This window comes from Homalodisca vitripennis, chromosome 5 (genome assembly GCF_021130785.1).
Source record: "Homalodisca vitripennis isolate AUS2020 chromosome 5, UT_GWSS_2.1, whole genome shotgun sequence".
NCBI lineage: Eukaryota > Metazoa > Arthropoda > Insecta > Hemiptera > Cicadellidae > Homalodisca > Homalodisca vitripennis.
In genome coordinates this window covers 116049352-116072350 of record NC_060211.1, presented here as the reverse complement: position 1 = coordinate 116072350, position 22999 = coordinate 116049352, and the positions used below count along the sequence as shown (strand labels likewise).

General features: G+C 33.6%; 1 protein-coding gene across 6 annotated transcripts in view; it reads right to left on the bottom strand.

Annotated features, from left to right (window-relative positions):
* Window positions 1–22999, bottom strand: part of LOC124362773 (actin-related protein 5) — a 40017-nt gene that overhangs the window by 1061 nt on the left and 15957 nt on the right. For 5 of the 6 annotated variants that reach the window (XM_046817550.1, XM_046817545.1, XM_046817548.1 and 2 more), the window contains exons 3-10: window positions 22618–22715; window positions 15001–15217; window positions 14306–14589; window positions 11805–12008; window positions 10706–10786; window positions 6444–6575; window positions 4096–4187; window positions 542–722 (exon numbers count right to left, since the gene is read on the bottom strand). In XM_046817550.1, the coding sequence (XP_046673506.1) occupies window positions 542–722; window positions 4096–4187; window positions 6444–6575; window positions 10706–10786; window positions 11805–12008; window positions 14306–14589; window positions 15001–15217; window positions 22618–22715 (1289 nt within the window). The remainder of the gene's footprint in view (window positions 1–541; window positions 723–4095; window positions 4188–6443; window positions 6576–10705; window positions 10787–11804; window positions 12009–14305; window positions 14590–15000; window positions 15218–22617; window positions 22716–22999) is intronic. The other variant, XM_046817546.1, reaches the window with a different exon arrangement.

The following is a 22999-nucleotide window of genomic DNA, read 5'->3' as shown; positions in this document are numbered from 1 at the left end:
ATATCAAAAACCTTTTGATAAAAAAAACTGTTTATATAGCAAAAAGTTTAGAATTGTTAGGGAGTTGGGGTTATTTTAGTTAGATTTTGTATACAAAATAAGCTTATTGCAATTACACTAATGATAGCATTTAAAAAAATGTCTGTATAATTTCACCAAACATAACCCTCAGAGCTCAAAATCCTTGTTTTAAACATTTAAATATTTAAAATGCTATTTATGTAAATATATAATGTTTTATACAGTATATAAAATGTGCTATAATATAACATGGATTGTGGAGACGATAATTGTCCTAAAAAGCCTAAACAATTTAAAACTTGGTACAAAAATTGATCTGATAAATGCCTATGCCATATTGAAACGAAATGGCATATTTAGTTGGCCAACAAACTTAGCATAGATTTTTATAAGATAAATCTTTGTACCACTTTTCAACTTGTCTGGGGTGTTATTGGAGCAGCGATTCCACAAGCCATGTTATTTTTTGTATGGTGTTATGGTGGTCATGTTATGACCTTGATCATTGATATAGTAATACCTTGTTTATGGCTTTGTATACATCCCAATCTTCATCTCTCATCCCAAAGTCATCATCTTTTTTTTCTTTGCGAGCCAACTGATTAATTAACCGCATACGTTCCTGGGCAGCAACTGTTCGTCTTCGAGCCATATCTTGTCGTCTCTGACGACGTGCATTTCTTCGTTCTAAAAGCTCTTGCCTAGAAAGAACAATAGTATATTCTTAGCCAATTTGGAAGAAATATTAGAACTAAAAATTCTAAGGTAGTCTGTTTATAGCAACAGCCTTTCCTTACATTCATGGGATATATCAACTGTCCACACATTGACTTGATCCAAAAACTTGGATTTCTAAGTTTTATACAGGGTGGTGCAGAGAAACGGGAAATTTTGATGTTGTTGTTGGTACACCTGTAAGTCTCGTAGGAGTGGGGGACGGAAGTCATGATGCTAAGTTGTAATGGTCATTTAGTTGAGATGGAGCAGTGGAGTGGTGCGAAGCATTCCGTTGCCGAGAGAGCGTATTACAAAAATGGCGACAGTGTAACAGCTTTACAACGAGTATGACACCATTATGATATTCCTCCCTGCAGTTGAGTTCCTTCTCCACATGCCATATGATCATGGGTTTGGAATTTTGAAGAGACTGGTTCGGCCTTAAATAAAAAACCTCTTGGGCGTATAGTGACTGTTCGAATCCCAGTAAATGTTGATGCAGTGCGAGTCGCAGTGGAAAGGAGTCCGCGTCGTTCTGTATAAAAATCGCCTCATCATTGTGACTTGAGCGTCGGAGTGTGCAAAGAATACTGCACGACCTGCAGTTTCATCCTTACAAGCTCTAAAACCAAATGAGGGTGAGTTACACTTACAATTTTGTGAACATCTACTGACTAAAATCAATGAGGACACAAATTTCCTTTAAAATTTTTAGATGTCTGATGAGGTCCACTTTCATTTAAATGGGCATGCCAATAAGCAGAACATGCGTTACTGGGCTCGCAGAAATCCCGGTGAACTTCATCAACGTCCGTTACACAGCCTTAAAGTTACTGTATGGTGTGCAGTGTCTTGTCGAGGGATAATTACTTCTTTGAGGATGGTAATGGTTCCACTGTAACTGTCACATCTGAACGTTACATTCAAATGTTGGAGACATTTTTTGCTCCACGGCTTCATGCCTTTCCAGATATTGACATTCAGCAAACCTGGTTTCAACAGGATGGAGCTACCTCACACACTGCCAATCTGTCAATGGCAGCACCGAGCTAACTTCACTTGGCCTCCACGGTCTCCAGACCTCTCAGTATGCGACTTCTTTCTATGGGGACATCTAAAGAGCGTTATGTACCAGACTAGGCCAAGAAATCTTCTTGAGCTCAAGAGTCAGATTGAAGAACACGTCACCAACATCCCAGAGAACACATTGCGTCGCACAATGATAGGTTTTCGAAATCGATTGAATGAATGTGTTAGGCGCAATGGACAGCACTTAACTGATGTTATTTTTAAAATTTGACTGGAACTTTATTGTTATTTCCAACATTTATCATGTAATTTCCACTCTTTCCTAACACATTTTAAGCATTAAAAAGTTGTTTGTACAATTCATTGGTTTACTAAGATTATTTCAAAATTTTCCGTTTATCTGCGCCACCCTGTATTACATGAAAAAACTTAATCAGCCAACTGAGAAAATAGTAAGTAATAAAAAACAATAACTAAGAAAATATATTGGTATTGCAAATTGTAATCTGGAAAAGGCAACAATTCCCTCATGTTTGATTAACACATTTTTTATTAATACTTTTAGTGTGAGACTTTTTGTTGAAATATTTGTGAAAGTGCCTAGGTGTTTTTTAGAGATATTGTCCAGAAATGTCATGCTATTTTTATACATTTTCTAGCAGTTAAAATGTACATTAACATTAAAAAAAGTTCTTTAAATATAAAAAAAAACAAAAATATCATTCAAAAACTTTTATTTTTTTAATGTTTAGGAAGAAAACAATATTTTTTTATCATTGTATAGAATTAAACACTTATTAATGCAATATTTTATGCACCTAACAACAAGAAAGTGGTTTTTTCCCATTTCCCACATTTTTTTGGACTTTTTTGCTACAAACATCACTATTTTTTTTTCGATTTTCAGATATTTTTACAATTTGTTTCTTAATATTGTCAGTATCTCCCCCACCTCGAGAAGTTCTAGACAGTGTCATACTTGTCATGTGTGCAACATTTTGTGTGGATTCTTGAACCAAAAGCCATTCCCTGGAGATTGTTTTCATGTCTTGTCTCCAAGACAGCCCTCTTGTTCTCCTCATAACAATATTAGTGATAAATCCTTGTGCACATTTGTTTGTAAGTTTTACTATCATGTAAGAAGAAACTTACTGGTTTGATGTTTTATTCTTGGATATTCAAAATATGTGAATTAATAGTTATAGTCATGATTTTCATAATTAACTTTCATCCAACAATCCTATCCTCTGGAAATCAGTACTATCTTCATTACTACTGTTAATTGAGTCTAGCATGTCTTGTTCTACCCCTAACCCTAATTGTAGAATAGACAAACTTTGAGAAGATAGTCTACTAGTAGGCCTCAACTAATCTTCATATGATGGATCTGACAAATTAGTCTCTAAATAAAAGCTATTTCCTATTCTTTTATTTTGAGATAATTCAATCTCTGGAGTATAATAAGGATCACTACTGTATTATCAACCACACTACTGCTACTTTCACACAACAGAATTTGCATAAGAAACACCACTTACAAAGTTATCACTTTGGTACTATTCCTTCACTACTCTTGTAAGAGTATTTCACTGAGTGAACGATCATAATTCACTAAACATTACACAAACTATTTCGGCTACAACATAATTGATGACCGGACATTTTTATCATTGACTTTCATCACTGCTACGTGTTTGTACAGTATATAATACATTTAATATAAAAATGTTTATTTTTAATGCTAATTGATACAAAATACGTATATAAACATAACTTTTAATATTTTTATTTCTTTTTTAATGTCTGCAGAACAGGCATTTTTTTTATATTTATGCATATTTTTAAAATGTTTTATCACTAGATAGTGGCATATATTATACTTGTTCTTAAAACATCTGATTACTCGAATGTTGACACTGGAATGGTTGCATAATTTTATAACTTTTTAATTAATTATTAAGTAAGATTGGTATTAAGTAAAATATAAATAAAATGGTATTAATTATTAAGAAAATACAAAAATTAATATTTTTGTAATACGTCAAATTAAAATTGAAATTAATTGCTTAAAATTTTAAAAAAGATCACACATTTATAAACACAAAACCTTTTCTGATGATTTTTGCGTTTTTATACATATGATCAAAATTGGACAACCTTTATCAAAGGGGTTTAATGGTATAGTCCCCCAAACAAGAGGAGTCGGTGAGAGGAGAGGTAAAATGTATGTTGTATATTTAAAATTGAGCATACAAACAAACCTGAAAATGGGATAACCCCCAGAGCCTGGGGATCACCAATATTTGTTATGTCAAATAAACATCTTACCTCTTCTTTTTTATTCCAACTACCCACTGTTGGAGATCCTCTTCATCTCTTGGTGTTGTAACATACTTGCTCACTTTTGGCTTTGGTTCCTGCTTCAATCAGAACAATAATAATTCAAGTATTCAGTTTGCAATTAGCAGTTATTTAATTATTTGATAAACCACACATTTATCCTGGAACTGAAAATCGTTATAATAATGTCAATATGACACGCACCCATTTTGACAGTTCATACAGTAAATAAGTCATCACTACCACCATTATTTATATACCATTTCAAACAGGAAGAATTGTTGATTTCAATAGTGAAATTGTTCTGGTGTTTAGAAACAGTGACGTCATAAACTTTCCAGAACGATCGTCTTCATCTGACCATTTTGAAGGAAGTATCTGTCTGTTTTGATCTTTGGACTTAGTCACAAAAGGTATTTATTAAACGAGATAGTATTAATTACTTATATACAAGTTTATTATGATTCTTTTTAAATAGATTTGTAGTGTTGTTTTATATGTGATATTTTGGAATTAGTAAGCTTAGGTCAACCTAGGCTATTGTGCAGTGCAGTGAAAGTGTATGGGAGCTACAATATTAGTGATATATCACAAGTATGATTTATTATGTTGGTTTATAGCTTTGTTTTAGGCTCTCATTTCAATAATGTCCTAAAATGTTGCTGATTTTTGACATTAGAGAACTTGTTGACCTGTCAGACTCAAACAACTTAGACCTTAACAGTGACACCTAGTTTTCACTTTATGCTTTCTGGAACCCCAAACTAGGCCAAATTTCAGCAAAAGTTCAAAATTAGTATTTATTTATTGTAAAATTAATGTAATACCTGGAAAATTTCTATCTAAAATTTAATTTTTGAAAATAATTGTACCCATGGTAAAAAATTTAGGTACATCCCACCACTTTTCAAATATAAAAAAATCAAAAAATTAAGAAATTGGTTATTAGTTTATTGTTTTTCTAGTGAACATAATTTTCAAAATTGTGGTATATTTTGGAAGCATTCAGTGAAAGAATGATACTTTTTGTAAATTTTTTTAAAATAATCGTACCATAGTAACAAATGTAGCTTTTCATGTATCATTTGTGATTTTAAAAACATATTTAATTCTTCTTCAAGAGAACCTGGATACCATTATGTTTTCAGAAACTAGATAAAAAGAAGAATAAATTGGTTACCTCAGATTCTAATATTTATTATATTATCACACTTTACCAGGTGCATTCCAACCACTTAAAAAACCCCTTTTTGAGTAGTCATATATTTGTTTAAAATGGTCATGCTTAATGTTTGCATTCATAATTATCTCTACATTCTTGTGAAAAATAATGTATTACACATATACCTATAGGCTTGTAAAAATGTATTTAAAATTTTTTTTAAGTACGGGTACTAAGGACTCAAATATGGCCTGCCATAAAGGAAAATATAAGTTAGTTCCAGGATTAAACCTGAATGAAAATCAGATCCACAATAAAAGTCTATTACAAATACAGTAATGTTCTAAGCTGTTAACACATTGACTATCTGTTAAAAATCAAATATTTTTACCCTCAGATACAGAATTAATTTTCCTTTTGCAATGGAGATCATTGTGTGGCAACTTAGAGCCAATTAAAAATATTAAACGACCATTTAACATGTACAGTAATTTATTATCTTATATTTTAGTATTTAGTTGCCTAGCAACAATTAGACTTGTACCAGATCTACCACTAAAAATAAAATAAAGATGATATTTAGCTTGACTTGACACTACCAAGTTTAAAGGTTACCCCTTGCCACATAAATTTCTTCATTGCCACTTTCACTTAAATTATCACTCACTTCAATTTTGAGTATGTATTCTACAGAGTTATAAAACTATCCGAAAAGAACGTCAAAAAACAGATGAAAAAGTAAACAACAATTTTACAGAGATCCTAATAGTAAAAATTAACTATTTTTTTACTCTTCCATCATAAAATGGTTTAATGAACTGAAACTGGTGAGGCATGTACGCTATAAGTCTATGACAATAAGTTTTCTGAAGGTCCATTCCCAGTATGGTATCCTCTGATTGTAGTAATTTTTACACAATAAAAAACAATACATTTGAGAAAAAGCTGAACAGCTAGTAGTTTGAAGTAAATTGACAGTAATTTTTTTAAATAAAAATTTTTCTGATTGAAACAGAATATTATTGAAGAATTGTTCTATCTGATTGTTATTTTGTAAGTATTCAAAAAGGAGAATAAGACTAGCATATACTACGAGACCAGTTACTTACTGAGCTAATGTTCCAATCAATAATAGTAAAATAGGTGGTTCATACTGGTCACCTTATTTACTCACTTCAATATTAGACTCTTCTGCAGTGTTAGCAGTCACTATTTTCTGTCTAGTTCGCTCAATCCTAACTTGGACCTGATCTACAAGCTTCTGTAAGTCATCAGGTGAAGATAGGTTGAAGAGTTTTAAAGCTCTCTGAAACAAACAAAACATTTAACAATGATGAAAATAATACTGTTTATTCACAAAGATTCAATGTATAATTCATGTTATAGTCTGCTTCATAATCTTCCACAACTAACCTAAAAGTATAAGACATGCCTTATAGACATAGGTTTTAAAGTCAGTTGGGAATTAGGCCAAATGGTGCATCTTAAAATTTAATTAGCTATTAATTTAACTTTTACACATCTTTATAAATACCCATTCACTACACAAAGTTATCTATCTATAATATACAAGGGTCATTTTTAAAGTAAGAACAGATTGCACATTGTGCCCGTGCAACCTGTCACATGACGTCTGTTCAAGGTTAGCCACTCTTGGCTAGCCCCCCCACTACGCTGCCATTACATTTCACGTTTTAGCCAGTGTTGGTTATGTGTTTATATTGCGTTGTTTGTTGCATGTCAATAATTAATTCTGCCAATTGTGAAGTGCGCTAAATAATTCAGTTTTAAAAGTTCATCCAGCTTAAATTCACCGGTGGCTTGTTGAAGTTTATGGTGAGGGTATAATGAATGATGGAAATGTGTAAAAGTTGTATAGGCTTTTTAATAAAGGAAGGAAAAATGTCCATGATTAAGAACAACCTGGATGGCTTGCTATCATGAATAAAGACTTGACACAAAACTTTGAAGAGGAAATTTGCCAAATCAGGTGCTTCATTATTCACGAACTATAGAAGAAATTTCCACAAATTTCAAGATCTGTAGTTTAAAATATTGTTACTGATAAACTTTGTTACAAACAAATGTGTGCGAGATGGGTGCCAAAAATGTTAACAGAAGAACATAAAGCAAAGCGTATGTATGGCACATTCTTTGTCCTTTTTGGAGCGCTATCACAAAATGATTAGTTCTCAAATAACATTATGACTCGTGATGAGACCTAGGTTGTGTACTACACTCAAGAGACTATAGATCAATCCAGTGAGCGGCATTTCTGACAAAGCCACGGAAATTGAAGCAAGAACCTTAACAAAGAAAACCATGACCACAGTTTTTTTGAGACCGGAAAGGCATACTTTAAATAGAATTTCTGCTGTAAGGAATGAAGAATAAATGCAGAGAGATACTGTGAAACGTTATTGAAGCTTAGGTGCGTTATTCAAAATCTGGTGTGGCCTACTCTCTAGCAGCATTGTTCTGCTTTATGACAATGCCCGGCTCTAGTCATGGTAAGAATGCAGACGCAGCTGGACAAATTTCGTTAGGAATTGCTGGATCATCCACTGAACAGCCCTGACAGACTTTTCTAAAACTTATTGGTAAATGATGACATGTAAGAGACAGTTACTAACTGGTTTAACAGTAAGGCGACAGAGTTCTTTGAATATGGGATCCAAAAGCTGGTGCCATGACTTAAAAAATGTTTAAATGCTTATGGTCACTATGTAGAAATGTGAATAAATGTTCATAAGTTTGTGATATAATTTCAGTTCAAACAAAGTTCCCTTGATCCATTACAAAATGGTTCTTATTTAAAAAATGACTCGTAACATGTTTTGTGCAATACTCAAAATCAATAAGATGGTCATTTACATTTATTTTTGTTTTTGTAACATGGTTTTAAGAAGACATATAACAAATAAAATGTAATAAAAGTGCGATTATGTGTGCTGGTAAATTCAAGTTGGCAGCCCAGCGTGTGTTATATATATATGCAGGTCTCTGCCCGTTGTCAAGTTATTACAATGTGCATACATTACTTTTAGTATATAGAGAGACACTACAATGATAATATTGAGCTCAATAAAGGCTCCTTGACAAGTAACTCTTGGCTGTGATTCTACCAGAAGTGGTCTCTGTATATTTGCCATGCTTGAACTGCCCATGCTTAAAGACAATAGCTAAGATGTGTCAAAAACAGCGTAGTAAATAGTTGTTGCTGTATTTTTATCAATTATCGCCTTAATTCTTTTAAGTTAATTCTTAAGAGTCCTGTGGCAAGCTTCTTACAGAGGTTGTCAACATATGTGGTCCATTTGAAGACTATGTCAATTGTAACACCCAAGTACTTAGCTTAATCTACAGTTTCAAGATATGGTAGCAATCTCACCTCTTCTATTTTGTGTCCCATGACAAGCTGCTTAGATTTGGAAATTGTTGCTGTGGGAGTACTTGTTGAAACTTCCAGGGTATTAGGTGTGCTGTCACTGAGAATTAGAGTTGTATCGTCTGCATACATGATGGTCGTTGTATATTCATCCAAATAAGTGCGAAAGTAATTTGTAAATAAGATAAAAAGAACAGGTCCAAGCACAGATCCCTATGGCACACCTCTTAAAATTGGAAGACCTTGGACCTCATATATCGGATTAATCCTTTTTCTGTGTGTGGCAGTTCAACCACCTGTTGCCTGTCTGTCAGATAACTCTGAAATCATCTGGCTGTAATTCCTCTGATACCAATTCTTCAAGTTTTACTAAAAGTAGAGTATGGTCCAGACAATCAAATGCCTTTCTGAAATCCAGTAGAATAGAAGTAGTAGTATTGCCAGCTTCCAGTTGATCTATTATGAACCATAATAGACTTATAACAGCAGTAGTTGTGAATCGGCCTTTAATAAACCCATGGTGATGTTTTGAGAGAAGGTAGTATTCGGAAAGGTGGTTCATGAGTTGAGACTGCCACTTTCTCAATCACCTTAGAGAAAGTTGATATCAGTGATAGTTTCCCACATCAACCGCATTACCTTTTTTGAGTAAAGGTATAACTTTGGTTAACTTTAGCTGTAATGGAAATTTTCCTTCCTTAAATTACATGTTGATGGGATGAGTCAATGGGTAAGCAAGCTCATTACAACAGGATTTTAGGAGCTTAGATGACACCTCATCTTGCGGCGAGTGCCGCTATAGATTTGAATTTGGCGCACGTAATCCTTCAGTAGCCGCGAACGCGATTGCCAGCTGCACCGACCTCTAGCTCTTAGCTTGAACAATAGGAGCCTCCTACCATCCGGAATTCTTCTGGACAGGTTCTGGTAGGATGATTCCTGCTAGGTTAGCAGGCTGAGACCAGAGGTTGTGCGGTCCAGTCGTTGTGCAGCGATCAGGTGGAGTCACCGGTAGAAGTGAGTGTACGTGGCCTGGGACTTGGTATAATTGTTAGGGAACCTTTCGGAACTATATCCAAATTATTAGTTAATCTCTTTAGTCATCAAAGCTGGTTAGGCTTTGGATAGAGGGAATCTAGTGGCGGATCCACGGTTATTATTCCTCTGGAAGGTGCCCTCTTCCGGTCGCGACGACACGAGGTCGCAATCTATTCCAGCTGATATTTTGTTTTTAAGAGACGAGACAACTCTTTTTATTTCAATTACTGTAGCAGGGTACAAAACAAGTTCGAAATCCTATAGTCTGTTGTTTGCATAATTCTGTTTAATTTTGGATTGGATGCAAGGGTATTGTCGGCTTATTTTGTTTAAGTCATTTAAAAAGTCAGCCATTTTTAAGGGGTCAGTTATTTTTTCACCACTTGCATCAAACAGCTCTTGAGGAGTTTTTATGCTTTTTGATCTTTCTTGGTTTATCACTGCCCACACAGCTTTTGTTTTGTTATAAGAACAATCAATTTTATGAGTAGTTAGATGACACCTTAATGCTTTTAACTTGAGGTCATAGTTTTTCTTTTTAAGAGTAGCTTCTTTATTGTGTTCTATGAGACCTGTAATTGTGTACTCTGCCTGTGCTCTCAAAAAGTCTTCTCTTATTCTTTCTGCTTCGGCATCTGTGAGTTTTTTGCCTTTTGTTCTTGTTTTTTTAAGGGGACAAACGAAGTCTATTATCATACTTATTGTTCTACTGACAAAATTATAAGCACTGTCTTGCGTGCGGTATTTGTTAGTTCTTCCTCTTGATTTAAACACATACAATAAATTGAGGACTCAGATAATGGTTTTATTCCTGTGGCGGAAAGTTTGACTGTAACCATGTTGTGACTCAGTAACAAAAAGTACAAAAATCACCAAATTATTCTATTTCTGCCATAGATTGCAATGATATATTCTGGAAATATTACTATTATTCTGGAAAGTATATCTTTTTTATGATGGTTTATTTTGTATTTGATTTACTATAAGATTGAAATGCTATAGTCACTAACCTGTAACTCTTGCTCATTTCCTTCGTCAGCCATTTCTTGGACAGCTAATAGCTGATTGAGTTGCTCCTCGTCTTCTGCCAACTGTACAGAAACTTTGAATTTATAGCCTATCATGAACATATTCTACTGTTCAGCTTATATTTAAACACTGCAAAATATCCACCCTAATATTTTATATTTGATTCAGTATGATCTAAGTAGGTTGCTTACTATCTTGAACTACTATTATTAATTTGTGTATTTTATTATTTGTTTACCTTAAAATAGAACTGCCTTATAAATAGATTTGAATAATTTAGCAAGCAATAAAAAATACACATCTTTCATACAGCCAAATAAAATTTCTTTTTTTTGGAAACACCGAACATACAGGTATAACTATGTAGAAAAGGAAACTCCATAGTAAAATAACGTAATTTTAACAAATACTTTTTCCAGATTCGATTTAATCAAATCTAATAATATTGGCATAAAATAATGGCCTATTCAGGGCCAACGTGACTAAATTGATATCACCTTTATTATCAGGTAATATACAGCACTTCAGAAGAATTTTGTAAAACTATAATAAAATAAGCAGCTTATAGCAATCAACCAAAATTACATAGTACAGTATTAAGTAGTATACAAAAATTATTATAAAATGTAAATAGAGAAGGGCACATTTTGTATGACCACTACAGCAGAACAGAGAATGGATTTAAAACAAATTTTTTTTAGAAACCATTCATGTAAATCCCTCCAATCAATTTAACTTAAACCTTTTTATTTATATTTTTGTAAATAACCTCTGATAAATACAGTTTAAATTTCTTTTTTTTACATATGGCTCTATTAAAGTACTTTGATAGTTTGTAGAGTAAAATTGCGATAGAATTTAAATATTTCATAAGTTAAGCTTATAATTAATTTTTTATCTCTCTTCAAAATCCACGTAGTTTATGAACGCGGATACCAAATTATGAGAAATATAGTGATAATGCTTATGGTTGTCTCATGATAACAGATAACTTCCAAAAAGATAATTATGATGTCACACCAATTTTCAATTACCTTAAATGCAATATTGTCAAAGAATAAACAGAAGTGAAAATCTTACTTTTTGCTCCCGTTTACGGGCATTGATCTCCATTAGTCTCCGAGCCAGTTCTTTCCTCCGTTCCCGTTGCTGCTCTGTGCTCAGGCCCACTGAGTACGGTAATTGTATCCTGCGAACATGCTGCTCATAGTGTTCCTCACAGCTCCAGTTGTTCAAGTCCTCACCATAATCTTTGGCAATGTAACAGTGTTCATGTAGCAGTTCCTGTCATTAACATTAATATTAACACGTTAGACTTGGCACCCGTGGCAGTATGCCATAACTTTCAATTTCTGTAGCATTATTATGGTTAACAATACCACTAGATTGAGAACTCATCTATCTCTTATCATATATTTCTTCACAAGATCTATAAATCTGTAAGTCTTTTACTAACTTTGATTTCAAAATAATTAGAACTGTATCGTTCCCTGCACCCAATTCGGCAATATTTCCTGATACAAACATTTTAATCAATAAATAAAACCACTAACTTATAATAAATCCCAGTTACATTTTGCATGTTGTTCTGTTCTTATATTAGACACATTTTATGTTGAAGTAGAAACAACTTTTTTATTTACATGCTTAAAAAGTACATGTAAATTTACTTTACTATATCTATTTAATTTACAAAAATTGCTCACGCATAACTACTTGCGTAGTATAAATTTTACAGCAAACTGTACAGTATTTGTAATATGTTTCTTATTTGCATATAGTTTATAGTAGTATATTCTGAGGCAATCAAACAAATCACATAATTTTTTGACATTGCGACAATATGTTTCGTGAAAAATCTCAATCTCCCACCAAGTGCAAAATACGCGTTTTTATCCATAATCTCATTTGGAAGGGAAAACTTCAGTTGAGGTTTAAAATGAGTAAAAACGGCATATGGTAAATAAGATTAATAGTACAAATGTGTTTAAGTGGTGTCGCAAGTTTAAAAACTGTTCTACGTCTGTGCATGATGATCAGAGGAGCAGAAGACCTTAAACTGCGACTGAAATTCTGGGAAAAATTGAAAATGTGCTCTGTAACGATCACAGATTAACTGTAGATGGACTTTCTATGATATTTCTGCAAATCTCCAGATCTGCTAAAAACAATCATCGCAAAAACCTTTAGATATTAGAAAATATCCGTGAGATGGGTCCCAAAACAGTTGACAGGTGAACACAAGTTGAATCGAGTGGAGGCCAGGAAAGAGTTTTTGAGACACTACAAACTCCATAGAGGTAAAATTTTCTGCTCCATCATTTGGAATTATGCAGTTTTTACCTCAATGTGAACTTCAACCGATGTTTTTCCCTTCCAATCGAGATAACAGATGAAACCGCGTATTTTGCACTTGGTGGGAAATAGGATTGACATTTTTCATGAAACGTATTGTTCACTTACTTTCTGGATACGCCTCGTATATGGAAATATGTTACAAATGAAACTCTTTTGTAAGATCCTCACTTTTCCGTTAAATACATTGGTCCTCTACAACTGCACATTTGCTAAAGTCCTTTTACTATAAAACATTGTGCACAATCCACATAATTCTTTACTATGGAGCCAAAAGTTTACACATAATCCATGTCTTTCCAGTTTTCATCGTCAGTGGTAGTCCTAGTTTGTCAGGTGAAAGTATCAAGGCTCCAAATATATCACACTGCAGACCAATATATGAAGAATTCGTCAATAAGTTATCTGTTATGGAAATCGACACGGTGTAAGGTTGCTCATACACGTAACAAATATTTGGACGAATTGGTTTGAACAGTTTGAATTGTATGACTGATCATCATGTGTGCAGGAAATTCGTTCAGACAATTAGTTGATCGGAGAAATGATAGGACCATGATATCAAAACATAACCTCACTTGTTTCGCTTTAACCTACGTAATGTGACAACCAATTGGGTTATATGTTGGGAGCAATTATTCAGACAAAGATCAGTCAGCCTACATAATCGTTTGAAGGATAAATGTAGAGGGCTTAACGTGACAAAAGGGTAGAACTAACCAAGATAAACTCCAATACACTAGTGGAGACAACCTTGGATTAAAGAGCATCAGATGGGGCTCATGAACTCATTGTCAAACTTACACACTGTAATAACCACACACCGTCCACAGACTATGTAAAAATTCCGACGGCATCACATACAATTGCAGTCTTTCGGCTTGTATCATTGAATCATCCACAGTTTCACGAATCACATCTCATAAATACAATATTTGGGATAAATCAACTCCTGATTCAAGGAGCTGTCAAAATGTTTCTTGAATTCACAAATTATTAGAAACAGAAAACTGGTTTAGAGATTTTCCTGGATGTATAGGTAGATATCCAGCATATTCTTGTTCTCCTGGTTGGGTAACAACTTTGACTGATATAAAGGCCAGCAATAAGAACGTAATTGATTAATGTCCTCTTGAAAAAATTGGAACCATTATTGTTTATTTTTTCTGCATATTAAAAAGTCTATGACATATTCATGATTTTAAAAATCCTTCCAAACAACCTACCTCGGCCCTGCTGAGTGTGATGGCGGCGAAGTGTGCTGGGTACTTCAGCTGCAGCAGACGGTGGAGGTAGGCGGTAATGTGGGAACCTCCGACATCGAGCCTGCGTGCACGTGCCCAGTCAACTGTTCCATCAAGAACCGGCAGCACGTGAGTGCTCTGGTAACCCAGACTCACTACAAGGCTCGACCCCTCCCGCAGCCCATTGCGGCTAAGACTGTACAGACAGTCCACTCCGTAAGCCACCCCTGGGACGTGGTAACACTCGAACAACAGCTCTGACATCACTAAAATCAAAATTATTTCCAATTATTTAACTTTTTTAACTTACAAATAATTAGTTAATACTACAAAAATAAGTTTTCAGGGTGTGGAAGTAATTTTTAGAAACCAGTAGAAGATTAAACCACTAACACCAAACATTAAGACATGTAAAAGTGTAGTGTGAAACCCAGGAGTAATCATCAATCCATTGTGTTCAGAGATGTCAAGTTGACATACAGTTATTACAAGTTGATTAATTGTATTACATTAATAGCATGTTGCGTTTAACACCACTTCAAGAGTCAGCATGAAAAGGTTCACGTTACCATACATGTAATACACTGTAACCTTCAGTGTCAATTCCCTAGCGGAAGAAAGTGTAAAAATTTGTTCTTGAACATCAATAGGTGTTACAACATTTCTGTAATACTCACACATTCTACTGTAGTTGGGGTTGAGGACTGCCTCAGTAAGCACAATAGGATGGTTGACGTAACCTTCAGTGTCAATGCCCAAATGGAAGAAAGTGTAATCAAAAATTTGTTCTTGAACATCAATATGTGTCACAACATTACGATCAAACTGAGTTTTAAGTTGAAATCTTACTGCTTCAATGTTCACAATGTCATTTCCGACTTGAGTCTCTCCATCCTAGAAAGAAATATAATAAAACAATATTATAGAACATTTATTTTTTATTTAGTTGAAAATGTTTCAATAATAATAGATAAAAAAACACTGTAATTAAATAGTAATGAAATATAGCATTTACCAACAAGTATTATTTCAGTAACAAACTAAATTTTTAAACAAGTAAGGTCACAAATTGTAATTTTTCAAAAACAGTTTAAAACGTATAAGATTATGTTAAAAGGAAAAATTTAACATTTAAATTCAATATAATATGTCTATATAACTAATGATTTTATAACAATTATGCTTTAAAATTGCAGAGTTTATTGATACACATAAGTCAAGAAGTTTTTAATTTTACATTATTTATATGTCAATTACATAGTAAAAAAACAATACATGTTGTTCAAAGCACCAGAGGGTCAATCCCTTTCGAATCACCTATGTAATGGTACTAAACACTATACTTCATAATTTTTGTATATAGTGTTTTTCATAGCTAGGTAGTCACAAAATACTGTATCAGACTTTCATATCAAATATCTTTACAGACACAAACAAGATAGAAGAAAGTGATGGCCACAGATCAGATACGGTATAAGCTGCCGTATATACATATACATATTTATACATACCAAAATCAATGCTGCCAATCATGATGTGAAATATTGTTGTCATATACCAGTTGATTGGGAAATTTCTCCACTAACAGGATCAATCTATTTAAAATATCCAAATGTTTCATATTTTGTTACATAGTATAAAAATTCGAAGCTACCAGCCATTACTTTCTGCCTTGTTATTATGCCGTGGAGGTATCTGATTTTTAAAACATATATTTTCATTATAATATTGACTTATAGTGGTAATAGTAGTATACTATAGTGTGGCAATTTGTTACTTATTATAATCCTACTCAATACATATTTTTCGAGAAAATATGCATATGCCTACTAGTAAAATATGTCTCTTATTGATGATTTTAAAAATAGACAGACAAATGTGTGTGAATAATACAATTCATTACTATTCAACCAATATTAACTGTGCAGTTATAAGTCATATTGTACATTTTTACTGTCATACAAATAAGTCTTATACATACAAGTTAGTAATATTTTTAGGTATTTCATGATGTGTCATTTTTGTTGTGCCGAAAATAGTTGGAAAGGGTTGAAATTCCACTGCTGCACAGCTGCGGCCAGCAACCCGAACATGCACACTATGTACCTACATCTGTTGGCAAGCCACAAAAACCATATGGCAATAATTGATCATGCTTACATTTGTCCATGCATATCTAAAATGGATCTGCCGATTGAGAATACAAACGACTGTGAAATCCACACTGTTATTCTTTTTATTTGTGCTAAAGGTGTGAAAACATATTTAAAAATCATTCATTCGCTTTTGTGAAGGTACAGACAAAACATGAATGATTCAACGAGGAATAGAAAGGGCGAAGAGGGGGATTCAGTGATCAATGACGAAAATTTGGTGGATAAAGTGAACGAAAAAGTGAAAAATGAACAGACACGATTTCTATTGTACCCGAGGAGTTTCCTCAAGTTAAGGACCAAAAATATTTTGCACAATTTTTTTATAGTATCAAAAATATATATTGCTCCATGAAAACAGGTATTATAAACCTGCCAAATTAGTTGTTTTCCAGGAAAATATTCACAACTAAACATTGTTCATAACATTAAGTTTCTTACATCAAAATTTTTTAAATAGGTGTATATACAAGGGGTATTAGAAAAATAAGGTTCCCTATGCCGCCGAGACAGAATGTGATATGTTGGGAGAAATCTGGCAACACTGTCTTACTCACCAGCTGTCCCTCTCTCTATCCGTACCACTTGCGCCTCGCTATGTCCAACAGTGCCGGCCTAGCTGCCTTCGAAGATGGAGCTCCCTATCGTTGTTACCGCCAGATGTGAAATTCATGCTGTGATACGTTTTTTAAATGCAAAACAGATTTCACCTATTGAAATTCATCGTCAGTTAATTGAAGTTTATGGGGAAAACTGCATATTTGTTCAACATGTTCGGAAATGGTGTAGAGAATTCAGTGAAGGCCGCATGGAAATTCACGATGAAAACTGAAGTGGACGGCCTTCAGTTTCAGATGGAGTTGTTGAAAAAGTTGAGACAATATTGCTTGAAGACCTTTTTGCCTCATGGAACAACAGTAAATTTTGACAGATATTGTGACACATTAAGAAAGCTGAGACGCGCGATCCAGAACCGCCGGAGAGGAAGATTGTCCAGTGGTGTGAGGCTTCTCCATGACAACGCTCGACCTCATGTCTCACACCAAACTCAAGAACTGCTGACAAATTTTGGCTGGACTATTGTGCCCCATACCCCCTACAGCCCAGACCTAGCCCCAAGTGATTATCACTTATTCCAAAAATTAAAGGAACACTTGGGTGGCCAACGCTTCAGTACCGATGATGAAGTCAAGGAAGAGGTTACTCGATTCCTCAAAGCATTGGCAGCAGAATTCTACAACTTGGGGATAGAAAAGTTGGAGTATCGTCTAAAAAAGTGTTTGGACAGAAACAGTGATTATGTGGAAAAATAGCTTAACTTTTAAGTTTTAAATTGATGTGTTTATCTTAAAACTTGTCTTTAGTTTAATATATTTATTGTTATATTTTTTAATTCTTAGTTTGAGCATGTTGCAATAAAAACACCCAATAATTTACAAGTGGGAAACAATATTATTTTATTTAAAAAAGAAGAATTGTAAAGTGAAATATTTACTAATTATTTACAAGAATTAAGTTTGACCAAGTTAAGTTCTAAAAAAAAAAAAAAAAAAAACTGATGGAAACAGTATTTCTAGCTTATAAGCTCTTTGAGTCCAGAGCTGAGCTGGGCTCACCACTGTGAGAGGAATCATAACCTGGTGTAATAACTTCTCTCCTGGGTATGTTGCCTCTTTAGGCAATCCTTTATTATATTATGCTATCAATATATTAGGGTGATAGAGACAAGTGTAATTCCAAGACAACATATTGGAGACACTCTACTAAACAACAGTTTCCTGAAATAATAATCAAACACTACTGGGGTAGTTGTACAGCAAAAAGTAATAACAGCTCATTTATCTGTAATTCATTTTCACACCACGTATTGGGTGTGCACCATTCCTCTAATTTAACAAAGAAACGTTATAACTGAAAGCAATCATTAAGGGAGGAGATAGAGGTAAATAGCTTGATGCCATTGGCAAAATAAAGACACTTGGTGCCAAAAAATTCCATATTATTGACAAATATGGTAAAGAGAAGTGGTCTTAAATGAAATCCTTGTGGAAGAGCAAATTTTGGCAAGAAAGAGTCTTGATTTGGCTCAAAAAAATTAAAAATATACTTGCGATTGACCAGGTAGAATTAAAACCATTCCAAGAGCTGACCCACAATACCAAACTAAGAAAAATAAATTATCTGTTATATTTCACAAAAAAATATATAAAGTCAGAGTATCTTAAAATGTTGTACATATCGTGGTTTGAGTCATCTCTGAGGTATGGTATTGTGCACTGGGGTGGAACTTATCCTACAATATTGATGCCCTTACAATTAATGCAGAGATTTGCTGTTAGGAATGTATGTGATATGACTAGATATGAAAGTGTATCACATATGTTTATGGAAATAGGCATCTTAAATTTACAGCAACTCTATGTTTTTTCTGTATTAATGTTTACAGTGAAGAATAGAGAAATGTTTGAAAATAAGGTTTTTCTCAGAAATACTCGAGCATCCGTTACAAATACTCTGGCTATGCCATTCTATAAACGGGAAATTTCCAGAAAACAACTGAATTATAAATTGTTAGAAATATTTAATAAATATTCAAATGTTCTGAATGTTTGTCCGAGGCAGTACCTTGTCAATTCTGAAGAGGACAATCAAAGCCATGGTTTGCAATGCATAATGATATTTTGTTGTTATTTAAACTACACCCATTGCTTGTTTGGTTACTAATGTTTATTTATTTAAAGTTGCTGTGAAATGTAAAAATATTTATTATAATGTTATTAAATTAAATTCTATGATTGTTGACATATTTAAGTTTATTTGTTATGTATTAATTGTTATTGTTATGTTACTTATATTGTTGATTTGGCTTGTTTGTTTATTAATGCTTATTTATTGAAGGGTTGCAATAAAATATTAAATATTTATTAGAATGTATAAAATTGAGTTCTATGACAGTTGAGTTATAAATTAGTTTATTTGTTATGTATTAATATTGTTATTGTTATGTTAGTTATATTGTTAATTTCTTGTTATTCCTTCTTGTAAGTTATTATATATGTATAGTTTGTTGTTATAAAGTTATATTGCTTATAAAATACAGGGGGATGGTGGTACAACAAAGACTGCATATATAGCCATATAGAATGAGGTGTATAATAATTAAATTATAATAACCCCGCACGTGCGAGTGCACATGGGGAATGATAAAATGTTAAAAAATGTTTTTGTTGAATAAAGTTTTTTGAATTGAATTGAATTGAATTGAACAATATCATAAGACTCCAGTTTGTAAATAGTACAGAATTCCACATAATTAACATGGTTTAGAGTAATCAATATACAAGTATACTATTTACATGCTTATACAACTAAGTTGGTGATTATCGATATTCTAGTTCTAGTTTGGAACTTCTGATGTTGATGTGATTATACAGGGTGGAAAAAAAGTATGGAAACGCTTTCACTAATTTTGTATGGCTTCACTTATACAAATTAAATTTTGTACATCACCACTTGTATTAAGAACCTAGTTTTTGAGACCAGTGGGGACATTTTATCTTTTCAGGGGGACGGCCCGTGAGGAGTCAGACGAAAATCTTAAATGTAAGCATAGGCCGAGTTTTGTATCAAATTTAAGGTCTAGTAAAGAGAAACTCATTACCGCAAACCGCACTTAAAAAGGTTGACCCTATCCAGAGAACGGGCCGTTTGAATTTCATAAGTAACGTTTGATTAATTATTATTTCTCCGCAATTTCACAGTCTCATGTAAACTGTTCTGACTGAAAATGACACTTTATGGAACACAATTATCCAAAAGAATTAAATTAAAAATTATCTATGTGTTACAAAAAATAACCATACCTTTTAAATGAGGTGCTCAAACTGCTCTCCGAACACTTGTTGGCAATGAGCTAGTCTATTACAAAAACCTACTGCAGTCACATTTTGAAGCATCTCGGGTGTAATTCTTCTTGCTTCTTCTAATAAACGATTTGTCAGCTCCTCAATGTTGGCTGGTTTAGTTTTATACACATTATCTTTTAAGAAGCCCCACAAAAAGAAATCTAGTGGATTAAGATCTGGTGACCTAGCCGGCCACTCAACGGTACCCCTGCGACCAATCCAACGGTTAGGAAACACTTCATCTAACAGATTGCGCACCCGCAAATAGTAATGGGGCGGTGCTCCATCTTGCTGAAACCATACTGCATTAAAATTTGCCCCAAGAAGAGCACGCACTGCTGGCAAAATGTTATTTGTCAACATATTGAAGTAAATTTCGTCTGTTAGATTTCCATCTATCACAAACGGTCCTACAATGTCATTGTTTATTATTCTAGTCCACATATTCACTTTCTGAGGCCGTTGTGTGTGGCCTTCTATTATCCAGTGTGGATTATGGTCGGCCCAGTAACGGCAATTATGCCTATTAACTTGTCAATTAACAAAGAATGTAACTTCATCTGAAAACAATATCGAACTTAAAAAATTTTGAATTTCGTCACACTTTCTCATCATTATTTCGCAAAATTCAGTCCTTCGATCAAAATCATCCTCTGCAAGTTCTTGGGTTAGGGTTACTTTAAAAGGGTGATACTTGTTTTTGTGTAAAACATTCAACACTGAGGTATGGCTCATATCAAGATCTTCTGCAGCCACTCTGGCCGGGGTGCTGTGATTTTCAACAAATGTTTGGAGTACATCCAAAGATTTTTGTTCATTTATTGCCGATTTAGGCCTGCCACTTCTTTCGCGATCTTTGACTGTTCTAGTTTCTTCAAATCTTTAACACTTTTGACTTACTAATTGGGGGTCTATTAAGAAAAGTGTCATTAAACAAATGCGCTGTTTCTTCATAGGGACGAACAAGATATCCATACCCACGCATCATAAGTAGCGTGATTCTCTCAAACTCACTAAGTGACATTGCTTTTAAAACTAGTAGAATAAAATGTAAACACTTAAGTAAAAAAAAATTATAACTATCGCAGTACCTTCTAGTGAAGACTTTCAACTTTATCTTACGTGGACGAAATTATAACGTAGACTAAAAACCAAGCTGATATTAAAAATACAAAACTGTGGAGTTTTGCTGTGACAGTACTGTTTGTATTGCCTAAACCAGTTTATGTTTGCCTGATATAAAAGGGCTGGAGGGACTGGACCTTGACCTCATGTTGATAAGGAGTTAGGTGGTAATATTGAATACTCTCAGTTTCTTGAAGACAAGACAGGAAAACCCCTATTTACTGGAAGACAAGACAGGAAAACCCCTATTTACTGGAAGACAAGACAGGAAAACCCCTATTTACTGTTATCCAACAAATGTAGAGGTAAACAGAATAATTTTTTGTTGGAAATTGTTTTTCAAATTTACATAACCGACATAAAACATACTACTAAAAGTAAATTAGTTACTTCACAAGACTAAATTACTAAATTTCTTTGTCATAAAATTCATACGGCCCGTACTCTGGATAGGGTCAACCTTTTTAAGTGCGGTTTGCGGTAATGAGTTTCTCTTTACTAGACCTTTAATTTGATATCAAACTCGGCCTATGCTTACATTTAAGATTTTCGTCTGACTCCTCACGGGCCGTCCCCCTGAAAAGATAAAATGTCCCCACTGGTCTCAAAAACTAGGTTCTTAATACAAGTGGTGATGTACAAAATTTAATTTGTATAAGTGAAGCCATACAAAATTAGTGAAAGCGTTTCCATACTTTTTTTCCACCCTGTATAATACTTCTGCATGCCAAAGTGAGGCGATCAAATTCTTATGCTTGGCTGTATTGCAATAGGTATGTAGTATATTAAATTTATCGCACGATTGATTAGTGAACAAAAGCAATAATCAGGAAAGATTGAATTGGTTAGCTACTAAAGACTTGACAAATTCTCAAAGCACAGTTTGAGACTTTTAGATGTACACATATTGTAAAGCAGAGACATCAAAATGTTCCTCATTAATTTTGAATTTTACTATTTTAGTATTTATATGGTATAATGTATAAGATGTAATTACATACATATTACACGATTACATAGTACTCTAGTAGCAAAGAAACTTGGTAATTACAACAATAATTGTAGACCATACACAGTAAATACAATATACATTGTGATAACACATACTTACTTTTTTGCCCCTCTCTTTCCTGGGCTTTGCAATTAAGTTTTTAAATATCAACAGAGGACTTTCTGAAACTGCCCATCCAATTCGACAATTATAAGAACCTGGAAAATACCATTTCATTCACCTTAAATATTAAAAATATTAACAACAAAAGAGCAAGTTTTCTCTTCTGGCTACTGCATCGTTTCACTATCACTCTGACTGCAATGACAGATTTGTTTTTACAAACAAAAATTAATAACAACTTAACTTTACATTTTAAAAGCAAATATGTTAATGCTTTGTCTTGTAGGAACATTTTAAAATAAAAATAAACACACTTTACTATTATTAATTTCTCCTTTTTTGTTTATAGATTAAAATGTAGCTCTAACGTTATTTTGTG